This window comes from Martes martes (genome assembly GCF_963455335.1).
Source record: "Martes martes genome assembly, chromosome: 1".
NCBI classification, from domain to species: Eukaryota; Metazoa; Chordata; class Mammalia; order Carnivora; family Mustelidae; genus Martes; species Martes martes.
The window spans coordinates 196324160-196341968 of record NC_137888.1 but is presented as its reverse complement, the minus strand read 5'-3'; the positions used below and the strand labels follow the sequence as shown (position 1 = coordinate 196341968).

The 17809-nt window shown below is 58.6% G+C and overlaps 3 protein-coding genes across 8 annotated transcripts; 2 read left to right on the top strand and 1 right to left on the bottom strand.

Annotated features, from left to right (window-relative positions):
* Positions 1-933: 933 nt before the first annotated feature.
* Positions 934-5874, bottom strand: ABHD14B (abhydrolase domain containing 14B). Of its 2 annotated transcripts, none has more exons than XM_080828113.1 (4): positions 5778-5874; positions 3847-4082; positions 2383-2624; positions 934-1994 (listed from the first exon to the last, which is right to left on the bottom strand). In XM_080828113.1, the coding sequence occupies exons 2-4, from the start codon at positions 4055-4057 to the stop codon at positions 1815-1817; spliced, it is 633 nt and encodes a 210-aa protein (XP_080684239.1). In that variant the 5' UTR covers positions 4058-4082; positions 5778-5874; the 3' UTR covers positions 934-1814. The 2 variants fall into 2 exon arrangements, with proteins under 2 accessions (XP_080684239.1, XP_080684238.1); XM_080828112.1 differs by lacking the exon at positions 5778-5874 and adding an exon at positions 4991-5085.
* On the top strand, positions 4513-10999 carry ABHD14A (abhydrolase domain containing 14A). Of its 3 annotated transcripts, none has more exons than XM_080828085.1 (5): positions 4513-4847; positions 8597-8808; positions 8986-9101; positions 10205-10440; positions 10647-10999. In XM_080828085.1, exons 2-5 carry the CDS (start codon positions 8615-8617, stop codon positions 10827-10829), a joined length of 729 nt encoding a protein of 242 aa, XP_080684211.1. In that variant the 5' UTR covers positions 4513-4847; positions 8597-8614; the 3' UTR covers positions 10830-10999. The 3 variants fall into 3 exon arrangements, with proteins under 3 accessions (XP_080684211.1, XP_080684210.1, XP_080684212.1); XM_080828084.1 differs by lacking the exon at positions 4513-4847 and adding an exon at positions 5975-6134; XM_080828086.1 differs by lacking the exon at positions 4513-4847 and adding an exon at positions 6137-6251.
* Positions 4580-17772, top strand: LOC308358056 (aminoacylase-1; the record flags this gene model as incomplete). Of its 3 annotated transcripts, none has more annotated exons than XM_080828056.1 (15): positions 12494-12617; positions 13191-13302; positions 13953-14017; positions 14089-14193; positions 14536-14630; positions 14915-14991; positions 15085-15174; positions 15272-15328; positions 15647-15720; positions 15806-15855; positions 15966-16110; positions 16212-16280; positions 17119-17198; positions 17338-17398; positions 17481-17772. In XM_080828056.1, 14 exons carry the CDS (start codon positions 13209-13211, stop codon positions 17643-17645), a joined length of 1227 nt encoding a protein of 408 aa, XP_080684182.1. In that variant the 3' UTR covers positions 17646-17772. The 3 variants fall into 3 exon arrangements, with proteins under 3 accessions (XP_080684183.1, XP_080684182.1, XP_080684181.1); XM_080828055.1 differs by having other exon boundaries at positions 12501-12789; XM_080828057.1 differs by lacking the exons at positions 12494-12617; positions 13191-13302 and adding an exon at positions 4580-4847.
* Between the last annotated feature and the right edge of the window lie 37 nt (positions 17773-17809).

Here is a 17809-nt window from a genome sequence, read left to right as displayed (position 1 = left end):
CCGCCCGCCCCGCCCCGCGCGCCGCGGAGCGCCCCGAGCGGCGGCCGCTTCCGGGAGGGCTGGGGCGACCCTCCCCCGGCAGCTCGTCCCGGCGCCGGGAGCTAGGGGCGGGAGGGGGGGGTCCCGCCGCCAGCGCCCGCCCAGCCACGGTCCCCCGGCGCCGCGCCCGGCCGCGAGCCCCTGCGCTCTCCGCCCGACAGAGCCGCCCGCCGGGAGCCTCCGCCGACCCCCCGCGCCCCCATCTCGGCCTCGGGCCCGCCGCCAGGCCCCGCGCTGCTTGGCTCCGGCTCGGATCCCTCGGAGCCCCGACTTCGACCCTCCGCCCGGCCGGGTTCCCGGCTCTGCTCGCTTCTGCGCCATCCATCCCCGCGCGGGGCTCTCCCCCAAACAAGACCCGCGCCCATCAGCCACCCATGGCTTCCGCGAAGCCCGGCCCTTGTCCGCCCGGGACAGGTTACCGGACCAGCTGGAGGAGGGGCCTGAGAGCAGTGTGATCCCTTGCACCCCGCCCCGCCATTCTCCCAAAGCTACCCCCAGAATGCCGTTTTGGGGCTAGGGTCGCAAGGACCGCGGCGCAGTTGTGTACTCGGCTAGAGAATGGGGGGAGTTGTACGGTCCCCAAGCCCTCTCTTTCCCCCACCGTACCCTTTGGGGAACAGATCTACCTCCCCCTCTCCTCCGTAATCGGCTCAGCCTGGTCCCACTGACCTCCACCTCCCCCCACAGCTGAGTCTCTTGGCACCTGGGTGTGTGTGTGTATGTGTGTGTGGGTGGGTGGGGAGGGGAATCCAATCTCCCTTCCCCTCCATCTGGCCGGGTGGACAAAGGGCAGGGGGACCATCTGGTCCCGCCAGGGTGGGGGAGGGGCCCACCGTGGCGGTCCCCAGGGGCGGGGGAGGGGCGGCGCTCCGGAGACAGCAAGAGCCTGCGGGGTCTAATTGCATCACTTTATTTCACCGACCTCCACTCTCCGCTCTCCGTCTCCCCAACCCCCAAACCTCAGAGCAGGAAACAAGCTTGGTTGAGCAGATCCAGGCCTAATAACCTGGGGAGGTGTGGAGCACCCAGAAAGAAGAGGGAAAGCATGGAGATCGGAGGTTCCAAGGTCTGGGGCCAGCTGCAACTTGTGGGTGAATGGAATTCGGGGCTGGTTACTCCTAAGCCTGGCAGAGCGTCTCCTACAAGGAGGGTGCCCACCTTCCTGGACAGTGGGGAGCTGCATGATTGGGAGGGTGTGTGTGCCCATGTGAATGCTTGTGTGAGAGCACAAGAGTGCATGTGTATGAATGCATGCAATGCAAAGCTGCAGGTGACAGTGTGCGTGTCAGTCCAGAGTTGCCTGTACCTATAGGTTGCAAGTGAAGGGTCGTATCTGGGAACATGGATGGCTCTACATGGGTAAGCATGCAAGTGGGCATGGATGTATCCGTGGTCTAAGAGGCAGGAGTAGGAGGTGTGAGTGCCCTGCAGGGCAGCCCAAGGAAGAGGCTGGAGGCAGGATGGGGAGGCTGCACAGGGGAGAGGAAAGTGAGCGAGGGAACAGGAAAACCTATAGGAGAAGCCCATCTAATAATGGATTACCCTCCACCAGATTACATCTCTTGATTCCTGCGGCTTTTCCTCTTGATTTCACCTCCTTAGTCTGTCACTGCAAGAGAAAGAGGAAGAGGAGAAGACAGATCCTAGAGACAAGAACCCAGAGAGACAGACACACCTGTTGCATGTATGTGATGAGCAGGAACCCATGGAGGGAGGAAAGAGACAGAGAGAGCCCAAGGCAGGCCAGCAGCCACCCCCATCTGCAGGGCTGGGTCTCATGCTAGCCCCTGCAGGAAATCCAGCAGCCCTGTGTGCCACTCCTCAGGTCTGTCAAGGTAGCAGGGGTGCCCTGCCCCCTCCATGACCAACACCCGGTGGTTGGGCAGCTGCTTCAGGTGCTCAAAGCTGGTCAGGCCCATGGGGTCCTGGTCTCCATATACTATAAGTGTTGAGGTCTAGAGAAATGAAAGGGAAACAGTAAACAGGGATCTACCACACCAGCCCCAACATCCTAGAGGGGTCAGCTCTAGCCCCACCACCACTTCAGTCTCTCCCTGGGGCCACCCCAAATGAAGGGGAGAGACAAGCTGGCCCAGAGGGTGGTAGGAGAGGCCCCAGCTCCTGGGGGACAGAGGCACGGATTTTTGTCTGCTCTGGTACACAGTTTAGCACAGGCCAAGGCACAGGAATCTGCTGCTAAGTAAACCAAAAGGGCAGAGTTTGGTAGTTTAGCTCCCCCCAAGAAGACACCCCTCGGTTACCCTGCCCCCAGTGGAGGAAAGGCCCCAGGATGGACCCTTTCTTGCTCATGGCAGGGGCATCTCGGCCTCCCACATGGGATACCTTCACACTGGCATAGTCCGCAGCATTGATTTTGTCAGTGCAGATGGGGGCCACTGGCACATAGCCCCGGAGCTGGGAGCCAGGGGCCGTGAGGAAGGGCAGGGAGTACATGCCGCTCAACGATGGGCTGATCACAACTGGAGAGCCCAGGTCCAAGGCGTCCACCACAGCTGCCAGGAAGCTGCTGGGGACCAGCTCCCCGATAGGGGCAGGGGCTGCTGCTTCCTTGGAGCGCCCCAGGCCTGCAGGGATTCAGGTGTGGGAAAGACAAGAGCATTGAATGGGGAAAATGGAAGAGACAGTCCCTTCCTCCAGGAAGCCCTCCTAGGTCAATCTCTCTGTGCCAGGTTCCAGCAGCACACAGTGTGCCCAAGTTTATTCCTACAGCAGCCTAGATCTATCCTATCTTTGGCAAGCACGAGGCATTTTCCTCTATGTCTGTGCCCACCTCTCCCAGCCGTAGAGTGTCCTGGAAAGGATTGGTCTCTTAAGTCCAACACAGCTGGGGCCAAGTCTCAATCTTCCACTAACTATCTAGGTGACCTTAGGAAAGTCTCCTCACCCCTCTCTCAGCTGCTCGGTTTCCCCATCTGTTATAGGAGACAAAAAAGTATCTGCCATTTCAGGTTGTGGTGAAAATTAAGTGAATTAACTGCTTAAGAGGCACCTGTCTCAGGGCTGGCAGGGTGGACAGGGGTCAAGGAGGTGGCTCTGTGCATGTACCTTCCCTCCAATGAGTCAGGCCCCACCTACCCCCAAAAGATTAGCTCAAGACCTTCACCTGGAAGATCATCAGCCCAACCCATGGTCTAAACCAATTCCATCTGGGCCTGGAGGCCCACCCTTGGGCCCTGAAACCCTGCCAGCCATGGCCTGTGAGGTGAGCAGGTCAGCTCTGCTGCCCCTTCATACTTGGCTCCATGAGCTGGAGCCTACCAGTCCAGGTTATGACAGCTGTTCTGGGGCTGCTCCTGCCCTACCACTGAACCCAGTTCCGGGCTTTGTCCCTGGGATGTGACTGGGGGCTTGGCCACCCACCAGGCCCCGACCCACCCCTACATGTGTCAGGAGACTCAGTCTCACTCTTTAGGGCTTCCAACAGAGGCTACGGTTATGGCTCTGTCAAAAGATTTTAATTTCACTTGGCTGAGTACCGATTCTTAGGTGTTGGGTACCGATGACATATGCACGTATCTCAGTCCCTTCTCACTAGGGCCAACCCCCCAAATCTGTAGCTCTCATTACAGAGGAGGAAACAGGCTCAGAGCCTCTAAGACACCGCCCGGGGCAACCTGGTTAGAAACAGCTGGACGGTGTCCAGACCACACCCGGATAGAGACCCGAGAAACTGGAAGGGCCTTGCCGAGGGCACTGCACCCTGTCAAGGTCCTCCCAGTGCCCCAGGGCCCAGGCCTCGGTGAGGCACCCCCACAACCCCGGTCCAGAAGTTTGGCCCAGAGGTACCTGGCAGGTCCATGGCCACAGCCCGGTAGCCAGCCTGAGCCAGCCTGTGCAGCGTGCCCAGGTTCTGCCAGGTCTCGGAGGAGAAGCGGATGCCGTGCAGTAGCAGAATTGAGAAGCGAGCAGCCTGCCCACCACCTGGCCGAGCCTCCCGGAAGAAGATGCTCTGGCCCTGCACCTGGGTGGTGCCCTCATGAAGCTCCACTCCGGCCATCACCTCCGCTGTACTGTTGACGCACCTGTGGTCCAAGGCCAGACTGATGAGGAGCCACAGAACCCCCCACCTGATGGGACAGAGAGGGCAGGGGTCCCTCTGGGAGCAGCAAGGGGGCCTCCAGGAGGCTGCCAGAACTCTCCACATGCTTTCAGATGAGGAAGACCGAGGTGTTATTTATGCCTCCGCCACTCAACTGTGTGGCATTGGGCCTCAGTTTCCTCTTCTGAAGTGGCAATAAAACCTACCTCAAGAATGAATGAGTTAAAAACAAAACAAACAAACAAAAAAAGAATTGAAAAGTGAGGGTGCCTGCCCTTGAACTCAATACATGGAGCTCCCATTATGATTATTGTCCTCATTGTTATTCTCCCTTTCTACGAATGGGGATAATACAATAGTGCTCAGCTCCCGGTGGTGGATGGGATTAAACGAGCTCCCGCATGTGAAACGCTGGACACGGTTCCTAGCACAGAGGGAGCGCAGTAAGTGCTCAAGCGACAGTAAGCAGCTATTTTGCATATGGACCTCTTTCTCTTCAAGGCACTGTTACAGTTTGTAGGTTGGCACCGCAGGCCGGAGGGGGTCGGGATTGGAGTTAAAAACCCATTTTCCGGAGGCGGAAGCCGGAACGCAGAGCTGGGAAAGGCTTTGGAGTTCCGGCCCGCAAGGAATGCGGAGAACCCGGCGCACCACCCGCTGGGGCCCAACGCGCTGACGCACGGTCATCGGCGCCGCGGCGGCTCGCTCGGTCCCCTCGGCCGACTTCGGTTCTGGCTCGCTGGGCCCGGTAAGGCGCACGCGGGAAGGTTGGGGGCAGACCCGAGGAGGGGACCTGGGGAGCCGAGATGGGAAGGGGAGGAACTTGGGCCGGGTGGGGGTGGGATCTCACTGGACAGAAGAAGAGAGGGTCGGGGGGCGCAGGGTCGGTACCTGGGGAGCTGCGTAGGCTCGCGCAGTTAAGAGGCAGGCGAGTGCGGGCGGCGACTGCGGCCCGGGCCTGGGAAGCGGGGAAGTGGCCCCGCCGGGGGCGGAGACCAGGCCGTGCTACGGGGCGCCCTCTTGTGGCCACAAGCCGTCGCAGGGCCCGTGGCTGCCACTAGATCTTTCCTGTCCCAGCAGCCTCGGTTTCCCCAAACCCCTCGGCCCCGGGTGCTCGAAGCACCTGGCTCGGTGCGGCCCCAGCACCCTGCCCCAGATGCACACGATGCGGCTTGCGGAGAAGGGTTCGTGGGTCCCCACCCTGCCCAGGCCCAGAGTTGTGCGCGGGCAGGCGGTGAAGCCGGCCCTCCGTGAGTGTGAGGTTCTATCAAAGTCCAGCCAGGTGACCTCAGTCGTTTTCACAGCGTCTCCGAACCTGTTTCTGGGCTTGTAGAATGGGTGCGATGTTGCCTGTTTGTCAGGGTGTCTATAACGGAGGGAGTCCTACGGGCCCTGCGCTGCCTCCCTGTACCGGCCTGGCTGCCACGCCGGGCTTGGCCACATATCGTCAGCAGGCTAGGTGCCATAAAGAGCAGTGAAAGAGGCCCAGAGGCCACCCCGGGCTGTGCTCGAGTGCGTGTGCCTGTGTATGTGCAGGGGTGCGGGAAGCGGTTGGACTGAGACCTGGAGCTGCCAAGTAGCTATAACATCTGACATTGAACAGCGAGGCCTCCTCTCCAGACACTTTGCTACGGCTTGACCCATCTTTTGCGGCCCTTAAGACAGTCCTTATCCTTACCCCCTCTGTACAGACGACGGGCTGACCCACGATAGAGACGGCCTGGTGGGAAGAAGCCGGTGGCTCTCCCCTGGCCTTCGGACTGAGAACAATCCGGAAAATCGGGACAGTGGGCCGGGCCTACGTGCTTTTGGGCACTGCCTAGAGTGCCCCCCTCCGTGGGTTTAGGAGGCGCGGGGGCCTGCGACTGCGGACTGCGCAAGCGCGCCTCCCTGGCCGCGCTCTCTGCCGCCTGGTCCCCGCAGCCGCCCGCAGAGCGGCGGAGGCAGCGCCATGGTCGCGGCGCTGTTTGGCTGCTGGTTCCGCGTGGGCGGGGCCCGCGCTGGGGTGTCCGGCCCGGTGATCCCGGTCGGCCCGGTGAGTGTCTCGGGGGAGTGAAGGCTGCGGGGTGCCCGGGGGCGGGCCGTCCTGGCTCCGCCCCTTGCCCCCGGGGCCCTGGGGCAGAGTCCTGCGGGAGTGGCCGCTGCGGGGGCAGTGAGTGTCCCGGTGTTAGTGTGTTGTGTGTGTTGCCCAGGCTTTGGTCTGCGTGCGTTCTCGGGGGTCTGGATATACGTGTGTCGATGTGGTGTGTGTCTGTTTCTGTGTGCCTACGTTGAGGAGGATGTCGGTCTGTCTGTACGCCTGTGTCTGTGTATGTCTGCTGTGTGCATTTCTGTGTACGTGATTTTGAGGGTGTGTAGCTACGTGTGCGTATGTATTTTTGAGGCTATGTGTGTCTGTTTGCCTGTACATGCGTGTTTCTTGTATGCACGAGCAGTTTGGGGATTGTGTATATGACTGTGTGCTAGCAATTTGAGGGTCTGCATGATTTTGAAAGCGTGTGTGTCTGTGTGTGTGTCCGTCTGCTTTCCTGATGGGTGGCTGTGTGGCTGGTTTTGAGGGTCCCTAATTCAAGGGATCACTTGCTCGCAGGCCAAGTGTGTCTGCCTGTACCTGCAGTGCCAGGAATAGCTTGTGCAAAAGAAAAGCTGTGGGGACAAGACTGGATATTTGTGTGCATGCGTGTACACCTGTGTGTCATTATCCACACGTATGCCAAGGACCTAAGTTGGGTACAGCCAACCCGACCCCAGCTCGTCTGGTGCATGCTGAGTTGCCGGCTAGCTTCCCCCCACCATGGTCTAGTGCACCAGCTGCCTAGGTTGCCAAGGCAACAGCCAAAGTCCCGCCTCTTCCTCGCAGTAGGCTTGCCACAAGGGGAGGTGCGCGGGGATCCTCCCACTGGTGGGAGCCTAGGCTCACGCTGCTCTGGAGGTTGCTGTTCCTGGTCAGAAGAGAAGAGCGGCGTCTTCCTTCCTTAAGCTCCTGGCTCTTCACTGGCACCAGAAGGGCTGCCACTGCCCACCCACCCCGGGACTGGTAGCCTGGGGCTGGGGGCTTGGGAAACACTGTCAAAGCTCCCAGGAGAGGAGAGTGGTGCCCAATGTGTTTCCAGCTGGGCCAGCACCCACTTGGCACCCAATAAAGATGTGTTCGCTGGAATCTGTGAATAAGGCAGGTGTACTCATCCTAGGCTTGAGAAATGATGACAGGACAGCCCAGGGTCAAATCCACTGTTCCTGAAATATCACAGGAAACTTGAGAGGGCCAATGCAAGGTGATCCTTTTCCCCATTTTACTGACAAGCTGAAGACACATAGCCAGGAAGTGGCAAGCCAGAGTCTCAGAGGCAGGGCTAACCCTTCTGTCTGGGTCCTGGGTCCTGATGTCTGTCCTCTGGACAAGCAAAGGACCCAGACTACAAGAGTCCGTCAGGTGGGGGAGCTTTCATCTCTCCAGCCTTCATTTCGAGGTGTACCATGTTCCTCCCTGGGCCCATTCATTCTGTTCATGCCTCGGCCTTTCTCCATCCCAGATGTTCTCCATGAGCCCTCCTCCCACTTAATATCAGCTGAGATAAAACACTGAATATTTCCACCAATTGGAAGACACATTCTGATTTAAGCACTATTATATGCAGTGTGATAAAAAAAAAAAAAAAAGAACCATTTCCAAACATGCTGTCAGTGAAATGGGGCTTTACACATAGTCTTTCCCTTTTTATTTTCTTTAAAAGATTTTATTTATTTATTTGTGTGATAGAGAGAACACAAGCAGGGAGAGCCGCAGGCAGTGGGAGAAGCAGGCTTCCTGATGAACAAGGAGCCCAACACAGGGCTCCATCCCAGGACCCTGGGATCATGACCTGAGCTGAAGGCAGACACTTAACCAACTGAGCCACCCGGGCATCCCCGGTCTTTCACTTTTGATGACTCTGACTACTCTGTCCACCAGCAAAGCTCCAGTTCATCCCTCACCTCCTAACCCCGTAGTTTCTTCCTTGGCAAGCTGAGTGTAGGCTGGTGGTTAGCCGCCCAGTTCTGGGTTCAAGTCCCAGTTCCTCTACCTGCTCCTCTGCATTTTGGGCAAAAGAATTTACCTCTCTGAGCCTGTTTCCTCATCTGCAAGAGAACTATAATCCTATCTGCTTCCCAGTGTTCTTATGTGGATTCATGAGTCCTCGTATGGGAAGGGCCAAGCACAGGATCTGGCTGTCATAAGCACTGGTTTTAGCTGGCACAGTGATGATGGTGGTTATTGAGCATCTGTGTGTCTCCAGAAAGATCTCAGATGCTCCTTCTCAGGAGGGTATCTGGGCCCTTGCCCCTGCATGTGTGGAGTAGTTATATATGAACCCTCAGACCCCTGCTTGGAGCAGGACAAAGGGCAAGGGCTGAGCTCTTCCTTTGACTGAGGGTTTTGGGTGGGGCTTGGGGGTGGGGTCCAGGGGACCTGTTGGGGACACAGCCCCAGCCTCTTCTTCCTCTCCTCTCCTCCAGACTGTGGTACAGACTTCCATGAGCCGGTCCCAGGTAGCCCTGCTGGGCCTGGGCCTGCTGCTCATGCTGCTACTGTACGTGGGTCTGCCAGGCCCCCCTGAGCAGACCTCCTGGCTCTGGGGAGGCCCCAATGTCACAATCCTGGCTGGTCTCACCCCTGGCAACTCCCCCATCTTTTACCGCGAGGTGCTGCCGCTCCACCGGGCACGCAGGTGGGTGCTGACCTCAGGGTGTAGTGGAAGGACTAGGTCCAAGGGGAGTCCCTGTGTGGGACCCCAGCTCAATCCAGGGTCCTCAGGGCCTGGGAGGGCAGTGGGAGAAGCCTAGAAAGAAAGAAGGGCGGCCCATTTCCAGACCCCGAGGACACACACTTCCCTGTGTGCCCACAGGGTGGAGGTGATGCTACTCCACGGAAAGGCCTTTAACTCGCACACGTGGGAGCAGCTGGGCACGCTGCAGCTGCTGGCGCAGAGGGGCTACCGGGCTGTGGCCCTTGACCTCCCAGGTGAGAGCCCCCGCTCCGGGGTCTAGGGAAGCAACATCCGGCAGGCACAAGGGGGCAGCTTCCCAAGGGAGGACTTGGAGGGGTAGAAAAGCCTTCCGGTATGGCTGGGTTGGGGGGGATTTGGACCCCAATGTCTGGACAAGCAGTGGCAGGTCGCAACACAAGATGGCAATGCTAGAAGGTCTGTGTCTTTATTTTCTACCTTGAAAACTAGAATGTGGACTGTGGCATGTCCCAGAGCATGGGAAATAGAAATAGAAACATGACTTACTTCCCAGGAGCTTGCATGGAGAGATCTCACTGGACTTTTTATGATAAACTAGGTAGCTTTTCGGTTTTTTAGCTGTACACATGATTTATGCTATCATTCTTGTCTTTAAAAACCAAGAGAGAGTGACACCCTCAGAGACCCATGCCAACATTTCTCTCCCAGCAGTCTGGGAGTGCCCAGGGGGTCCCCTCTGGGTATTTCCATATGTAGAAAGACAGACGATACTCAGGATTGTGTGGTGAGGGTAGAAACATGACTCGTGTCCTGTTGGCTTAGCAAATCTCTTTGAAGCTTGGTTTTCTCCCCCTATACCATATCTCATAGAGCGGGCCAGTCACTATGAACATCTGCCCATTCCTCCACTGGTAGATACATAAGTTGATTTAGAGTTTCCAGTGTCAGTGGAAATGCTTGAGGCATGAAGCTGAAGCAACTTTGGACATGTTTCTTTGAGCGTGGAAGCAATAATTTCTATAGGGTAGCTACAAAGAATCATTGATGGGTCAGAGGATGCACATTTTTAAAAATGTTGACAAATATTACCTTACCCTCCAAAAACGCAACATGGATTTATACTCCCATCAGTCATGGATGAAAGCGCCCATTTCCCCACATCTTCCCCAACACTGCATATTGTCAGTCTTTTTAGTTTTGCCACTCTAATGAGTGAAAGATGCTTTTCTAGCGGACCTATCCTATTACCTAAAATAGCTTCCGGGAAGTTTGGGGGTAGTGCTGCCCTGTGCCTCTGCTCCTTCCCCCACTGTGGGGGGGCAGGAAGTCCTGGGTTCCTTTCCAGCCTCCCTCAGCTGGTGCCTCCTGCTATTCCCAGGTTTTGGGAACTCGGCACCTTCCAAGGAGGCAAGCACAGAGGCAGGGCGGGCAGAGCTCCTGGAGCGAGTGCTACGGGACCTGGAGGTGCACAATGCCGTCTTGGTGAGCCCCTCTCTGAGTGGCCGCTACGCCCTGCCCTTCCTGATCCGAGGCCACCACCAGCTGCGTGGATTTGTGCCCATTGCACCCGCCTCCACCCAGAACTACACCCAGGAACAATTCTGGGCCGTGAAGGTACTGGAAGGAGGGTTTCCAAAGGTCCAGCTTCCTATCCCTGGCTCTAGTCATGGGGGGGGAAGGACTCAGGTCTCACTTGGAGGACACATGGCCTCATCTGGATAGAAAGAGGTGGGGTGTTTGGGAAAGATTTCCTAAGGAGGTGTCAGGAGGGTCAGTCACCATCAGGCCCCAGGATCACAGCTCCTTGCCTTGCCCTGCAGACCCCGACTCTCATCCTGTATGGGGAGCTGGACCGTATCCTGGCCCGGGAGTCACTGCGGCAGCTCCGCCACCTGCCCAACCACTCTGTGGTGAAGCTTCGTGATGCAGGCCACGCCTGCTACCTCCACAAGCCACAAGACTTCCACCTTGTCCTCCTGGCCTTCCTTGACCGCCTGCCTTGAGTTCACCCACTGACCAGGCCCCAGGCCTGGCCTGAGCTGGGAGAGTCTGGACCAGTGCCCCACCAGAGAGGCAGCCCCTGGGATTGGAGGGTGGAGGCCAGAGGGCCGGGCCCAGTCGGGACCTCTCATTTCATCTCATAGGCACAATAAAAAAACACATTTTTTTGTCATGTCTGGGGAGTGGCAGGTCCTGTTTCCTGGGGTTGCAGCAGGAGGGGTGGCAGTGAGAGGCAGGTCCGGGACTGCTTGGGGGCTGGGAGCTGGAGGGAGGCTTCAGCAGCCCGAGATGGTCTACTTCTTAGCTAGCTGCCCTCACTACTCTGTGACTCAGTTTCCTCACCTGTAAACCGGGCATGATGGTAATACCTGGCTCAAAATTTGGTTTTAAAATTGACTCAGTCTAGGTATATGGAGCACTTGGTCTCACAGGGCTTGTGGGGGTCTGGGCGAGCGGGTGTTACTGCTGTCGTGTGACTACTGGGGTTGGTGGGAAATCCAGGGTCTGGCCATTGTGCCAGTGAGTCAGGAATGCAATACCTATGGCCAAAGGGAGCAGGATGTGTAGAGATAGAAGTGGGGAATGTGGTTTAACAATTAACACAGCACTGGTGGTGAACTGCCAAGCCTGCTTGCCCCTGGGTATGTATGGGTCAGCAAGCAGATGAGACTTAAACCCCAGGAGGATTGGGACGGACCCCCTCCCCTTCCCTTCCCTCCCAGCCTGCCTCCTCGGGGCACAAAGGTTGAAGTCTTCAGCCCTGCCTCTCCCCACGCTGACTCAGCCCCTATAGCAGGGGGCAGAACTGGCTGAGAGTACAAAGGACACCCAGACACCCAAGTGGGCAGCTACAACTGTGTGCAGTCTGGGTGTGGCCAGTGGGACACCTGTGCCTCTTCATCCTCCCTCTCTGGTGGCTGCAGGAGAGCCAGGGAGTCTGGCACAGGGTCAGCCAAGAGTATGCCACATGTATGCTCTTGTGCTGCTCAGCCCCTCTCACATGATCATACAGCCGTCTGGTTACATCTTCTCACCATGACATCCTCTATCACACAGACGCTGCCACACCAGCCACATCTCACACTCGCATTGTCACACACACGCACGCTGATACACACTGTTAGATTACCTCCCACAGTGGCACACTCGCATGATCTCACACGAAGTCACACATGTGCCTCTCCTCTGCCCCTTTATCCTCTGTTCCTGGCACGTGTCCGGCGGCCGCTCTGACACCGCTCTGTGCCCCCCGCCAGCGACAGAATCCTGTGGGTACATGGAGCAGCCAGCCTTCTGGAACTTACAGGGGACAGTTATTGACCAAAAACCTGTCCACACAGGGGGCTGAGGCAATCAGCGGGGCCCTCCCTGAGGAGCTGAGACACGGAAAGGGGAGAAGTCAAGAGACTCGCGGGAGGGGACGGGGGAGTAGGCAGGGCCAGCTCTGGCAGGACTTTGTAGCGCTGTACCTCAAGAGGGGCGCCTGAGCGGGCAGACGCAACCTCCCGCGTCAGTATCCGCTCTCCTCTCTTCCCGCCCAATCTGGAGATTGCTGGAGGTAGAGCCCTCCCCGGGAGGGACCACCCGCGGCTCGCAGACTGGTCCTGCGGGGCGGGGCTGGGGGCGGGGCTTGGGGGCGGGGCCGGCCGGGGCCAGCGGACGGCCGCCGGGGCGGAGCGGGCGGCGGCGGCGGTGGCTGCCCCCGGGAAGGATCGCAGGATCCCGTAATCCGAGAGGAGGCTGGAACCTGGGGCGGGCGAAGAGGCCTTCGTCGTCGCGGCCGCGGGGACGTAGGTGGCCCTTGCTCGCAGTCTTCGGCCCCGCCCCGGGATCCGGTCCGGCCACGTGGTGGGCGGAGGGGGCGGTTCTGAGCCCTAGACCTCGCAGGACCCTGAGCCCCGGGCCACAGTCCGGGGCTGGCGCTGAGAAGGAGGCGCCGGCCCAAGACCAGCAGAGAGCGAGGTGGGACCCCGGAGAGGGTAAAGGGTCTGGGGTTACGTGGCATAAAATCCGGGCAGTTGGGAGAATTTTTTTGAGAAGGGTAGGGAGAGCCCATGTCTGAATTCAGACCGGGCTCAGCTACTCTCTAGCTGTCTCTGAACCTCTCAGCCTCAGCCTTCTCCTCTGTCTGTAAAGTAGGCATACAGAGGCACGAACTTCCCGGGGCTCTTTGGCGGATTCAATACGGAAATGTGTTGAAAGCGACTAGCACAGCTTCTGAAACGGAATGGGGGCTCCGAAAACAGGGGGTCTTCTCCCTGTGGGACGTACGGGGAAACGCCCTGGGGCAGGGGTGTGAGTAGATGGAGTCCACGGGGCCCCCGCGGCTGGGAGGGGTAGGTAGCCACTCTCTTTGCCCCTAGCTCACCGCGCACAGCGCCATGGCCAGCGAGGGTCGCGAGGGCGAGCACCCGTCCGTGACGCTCTTCCGCCAGTACCTGCGCATCCGCACGGTCCAGCCCCAGCCGGACTACGGTGAGAATGCGGCGGTTCCAGGGCCTGCGGTGGGGTTCCGGGGCGGGGACTGCCTTACACCAGACTCCAACCACTGTCACCCAGCTGAATCCCACTCTGTTGCCTCAACTGGCACCTCCACGCCCCTAGCCGTTCCCCAGGTCAGCTGACTGGTGGCTGGTTCGGGAACAACTTCCCCTCACTGCCCCGGGTTTGAGGTCGGGGAGGGGAAACCAGACAGCTCCAAGGGAAGAAGCTCCAGAAGCCTACTGGGGCAGGACAAAGACCACAGCCCTTAGGAAATCAAGCTTGGTGGCTGGGAATTGTGGACATGGGTCCAAACCCCTGCCCCGTATTTACCAGCTGGGGCACATGGGGTGAATCTCATGCCTGTGCACCAGTTTTCCCATCCCTAAGGAAGAGAGCAGTCACTCCTGTTTCTAACTATGGACTTCCCACCTGACATTCCACAAAGGGTCACTGACTGGCCAAAGATATCTTCTCCCTTGGAGACAGAAATGCAGGTGTCCCCGAGGGGTGTGGAATTGCACTGCAGAGGCAGCAGCCTGTTTCAGGATCGGCTCCCCTCTCTGGATGTACCCCCAGCTTTGCCTGGGCTGGTGGGAGGTGTGGGTAGGCAGAAACAGCCCCAAGACTCTCTGTGTCCCCAGGGGCTGCTGTGGCCTTCCTTGAGGAGAGAGCCTGCCAGCTGGGCCTAGGCTGTCAGAAAGTGGAGGTGAGCCTGGGGCCTGTCATGGGGAGGGGAGGTGGCCCCGGGGCACCCACTCACCTCCTGGTCCTCTCCAGGTGGCACCTGGCCGTGTGGTGACCATTCTGACGTGGCCGGGCACCAACCCCAGACTCTCCTCTGTCTTACTCAACTCTCACACGGACGTGGTGCCTGTTTTCAAGGTGTGTGGGGTGTGGGGAGCAGTGCAGGCCTTGGGGTACACAGATAACTCAGACCCCCCATTGGACCCCAGGGAGCCCCAGGGGCTTGTCTTGAAACTGACTCCTGATCTCATAGGACACGACTATGTTCAGGCAGCCTTTGCCCAGGGGTCCGTTCTGTGCCCAGGGTAGCAGTGGGAGCAGAGATGAGGGACTGCAGTCTGCTGCACTCTTCAGCCCGCTTCTGTCCCCTTCACCACCCCACTTGTCACCCCAACCTAGGGTAGGCTTCTAGATCAGGGGCACAGTTGAGCAGAGTAGATTAATGACTAAATTTGGGGCCTCTTCTCATCTCTGCCCCAGGAACACTGGAGTCATGACCCCTTTGGGGCCTTCAAAGATGCTGAGGGCTACATCTACGCCAGGGGTGCCCAAGACATGAAGTGTGTCAGCATCCAGTGAGTGTCCTCCATTTCCTGTCCCCCACAGTGCCCCTTCTGGCTCACTGAATTGACCCAGGGCCTGGTGTGGGTGTGATTGGAGAACCTCAAGGCCAAGGAACACCTTGACCCCTTATCTTGAACAGGAATTATCACCTTGACATGGATGGGGAGACTGAAGGACAGAGTTCCCTGCCAGACTGTGGCAGAGCAGGCTGCAGGGGCCCGGGGCTCCAGCCTGCCCGCCCAAATATCTGGTGGCTCCCCCAGCACCTGGCTTATACCCTGTCACTGCCCCTCAGGTACCTGGAGGCTGTGAGGAGACTGAAGGCTGAGGGCCACCATTTCCCCAGGACCATCCACATGACCTTTGTGCCAGGTAGGAGTGGCTTGGGGAGAGCCACTTTTCAGAAGCAGGAGGCTTTGGTGATAGGGACAGATCCTTCATCTCGCGTCCCTGCTGCTTTGACAGATGAGGAAGTTGGGGGTCACCAAGGCATGGAGCTGTTTGTACGGCGGCCCGAGTTCCAGGCCCTGAGAGCTGGCTTTGCCCTGGATGAAGGTGAACAGGCTGGCAGGTCCCTGAGCGGCCGGTAGGGGACAGAGAGGCTGTTAGGGGCTGGGCCACTCCACGCTCTGAATCCCCTCTCCCTCCCCAGGCCTGGCCAACCCCACTGATGCCTTCACTGTCTTTTACAGTGAGCGGAGCCCCTGGTGTAAGTATGGGCCTGGAGGGAGGGCGTCATTGTGCACTGGGATGCCAGGCCAGAAGGGCCAGAGGCCTCCCAAGAGTCATGCAGCATGTCGGGGCCTGAGGAGGCCTTGAACCCAGAGCCCCTCTCTACCTGGGCTTCTTCCTGAGCTTCTGAGGGAAGCCCCCCATGGACAGAAACCAGCTCTACACCTTGCGTTCTAAGGAGAACAACCCTGCCAGATGAGCTTGGGATGAGGGGAAGGCTGGGGCCCACCCCCAGGCTGGTCACTTTTCCAGCCCCTCCCATGCTGAAGACACCCCCTTCTCCCTCATCTCCCAGGGGTGCGGGTCTCGAGCACCGGGAGGCCAGGCCACAGCTCACGCTTCATCGAGGACACGGCAGCAGAGAAGCTGGTGCGTGGCACACTGGGAGGGAGTTTGGGAATCCCCAAGGCTCTCTCCTGGGGCCACGCTCACGTCTGACCTCACACTCTCCTAGCACAAGGTCATGAGCTCGGTCCTGGCTTTCCGGGAGAAGGAGAGGCAGAGGTGAGGCAGCCTGGGAAAGAAGATGGGGGTCTGGGCGGCAGCCCTGCCAGAGAAGGGAGGCTCTTCATCTGCTGTTCCCCCTGCCGCCCCTGCCCCACCTCCCACTGCAGGCTGCAGTCAGACCCCCACCTGAAGGCCGGGGCTGTGACCTCCGTGAACCTGACCAAGCTAGAGGGTGGCGTGGCCTATAATGTGGTACCTGCCACTATGAGCGCCAGCTTTGACTTCCGTGTGGCACCAGATGTGGACCTGAAGGTGCCTCCTCTGCCTGGGTTTGGAGCAGGGAGCCGGGTCCTCAGTCCTGGGCTGGAGGCTCAGGGAGAGCCAGAGAGGTCAGCTCATCTCCCTTCTCACAGGCTTTCGAGGAGCAGCTGCAGGGCTGGTGCCGGGCAGCTGGTGAGGGGGTCACCTTCGAGTTTGCTCAGGTATCAGCTGGGACCCACGGTCGGATGCTGTGGGAGCTGGGGAGCCTGGGCTTGCTGGGCGTGTGCCATGGTGGCAGTGGGTGCTCGGCTACATCTGGGTGTCTGTAGCTGTGAGGGACACATTTTATTCAACAAGCATTCATGGTGCAGGTCACTGTTGAGTGCTGGGGATACCGTAGAAGTGAAATTAGACACAGTTCACGGCCTCATTGTTCTTACAGCATGAAGAGACGAATAGACCTCAATTAAACATTTATATACTACTATTTTTTTGAAAAGATTTTATTTATTTATTTGACAGACAGAGATCACAAGTAGGCAGAGAGGCAGGCAGAGAGAGGAAGGAAAGCAGGCTCCCTGCTGAGCAGAAAGCCTGATGTGGGGCTCGATCCCAGAACCCTGGGATCATGACCTGAGCCGAAGGCAGTGGCTTAACCCACTGAGCCACCTAGGTGCCCCTTATATACTACTACTTTTATATGAGTCTGAACACACTTGGTTTAGGAAGGGGTGGGTCCCCGCACTCTGAGAACCTGTAACAAGCAGTTGGCCAGTCTGAGAGGTCTGGGAGAGCCATTTTGAGGAAGAGACCTAGGATAGGAAAGCTGGACAGGAAGTAAGTAGATGGAGGGCAGGTCCCAGACCGGTGGCCTTTAAGGGACTGAAAGAGGGCCTGTGGCTGGACTGACCAGCTGGCTATCTGGGTAGGTGGGTGGAAGCCGCGGTGGGAGGCGGGGCTGGGTGGGTGTGTGCCTAGGCCAGGCTCAGAGTAGCCTGTGAAGAATAGGGGAAGATGTCCGGGCCCTGTCTTGATCCTGCTATCCTGCCCCCCTTCCAGAAGTGGACGGAGCCCCGAGTGACATCTACTGATGACTCAGACCCCTGGTGGGCAGCATTTAGCGGGGCCTGCAAGGACATGTGAGCACATGGGCAGCCTTTCTCTTCCCCTTTCCTCTCTCCTCCTCCTACCTCCCTTCCACCTTCCTTTGCCCCTTCAGTCTCTCCCTTGCCCTCTCCCCTCTCTGCCTCCTCATTCACCAGGCTCTTCCCTCCGCAGGAAGCTCACTCTGGAGCCAGAGATCTTCCCTGCTGCCACCGATAGCCGCTACCTCCGTGCGGTGAGCTGTTTGCAGTGGGTGGGCAAGGGGTGGTCCTGGATGCTGGCCCTTCTCCTCATGGCTTCTCCTTGCCTCCCTGCAGGTGGGGGTCCCGGCGCTGGGTTTCTCACCCATGAACCGCACACCTGTGCTGCTGCATGACCATGATGAACGGTTGCACGAGGCCGTGTTCCTCCGTGGGGTTGACATATACACGCGGCTGGTGCCTGCTCTGGCTAGTGTGCCTGCCCTGCCCAGTGATGGCTGAGTCCCAGGCTCCCCAACCTCTACCCCGGGAGCATCCACCAGACCAGTGTCAAGGACCCCTCTGCCCCACACTCAACAATAAAGTCTGCGTGTGGACAGGGTCAGTTCTGCAGTACTGAGAAAAAGGACATTCATGGAGCAGGGATTCTGTTATTTCTCTGGGGC

Excerpts from the sequence above, each read along its gene's own strand:
- ABHD14B (XM_080828113.1), bottom strand. The coding sequence starts at position 4,057 with ATGGCCGGAGTGGAGCTTCATGAGGGCACCACCCAGGTGCAGGGCCAG. Across the intron at positions 2,625-3,846 it reads TGTGGCCATGGACCTGCCAG|GCCTGGGGCGCTCCAAGGAA; the intron begins GTACCTCTGGGC and ends GAATCCCTGCAG. Across the intron at positions 1,995-2,382 it reads CGGACTATGCCAGTGTGAAG|ACCTCAACACTTATAGTATA; the intron begins GTATCCCATGTG and ends TCATTTCTCTAG.
- ABHD14A (XM_080828084.1), top strand. The coding sequence starts at position 6,051 with ATGGTCGCGGCGCTGTTTGGCTGCTGGTTCCGCGTGGGCGGGGCCCGC. Across the intron at positions 6,135-8,596 it reads CGGTGATCCCGGTCGGCCCG|ACTGTGGTACAGACTTCCAT; the intron begins GTGAGTGTCTCG and ends CCTCTCCTCCAG. Across the intron at positions 8,809-8,985 it reads CCGCTCCACCGGGCACGCAG|GGTGGAGGTGATGCTACTCC; the intron begins GTGGGTGCTGAC and ends GTGTGCCCACAG.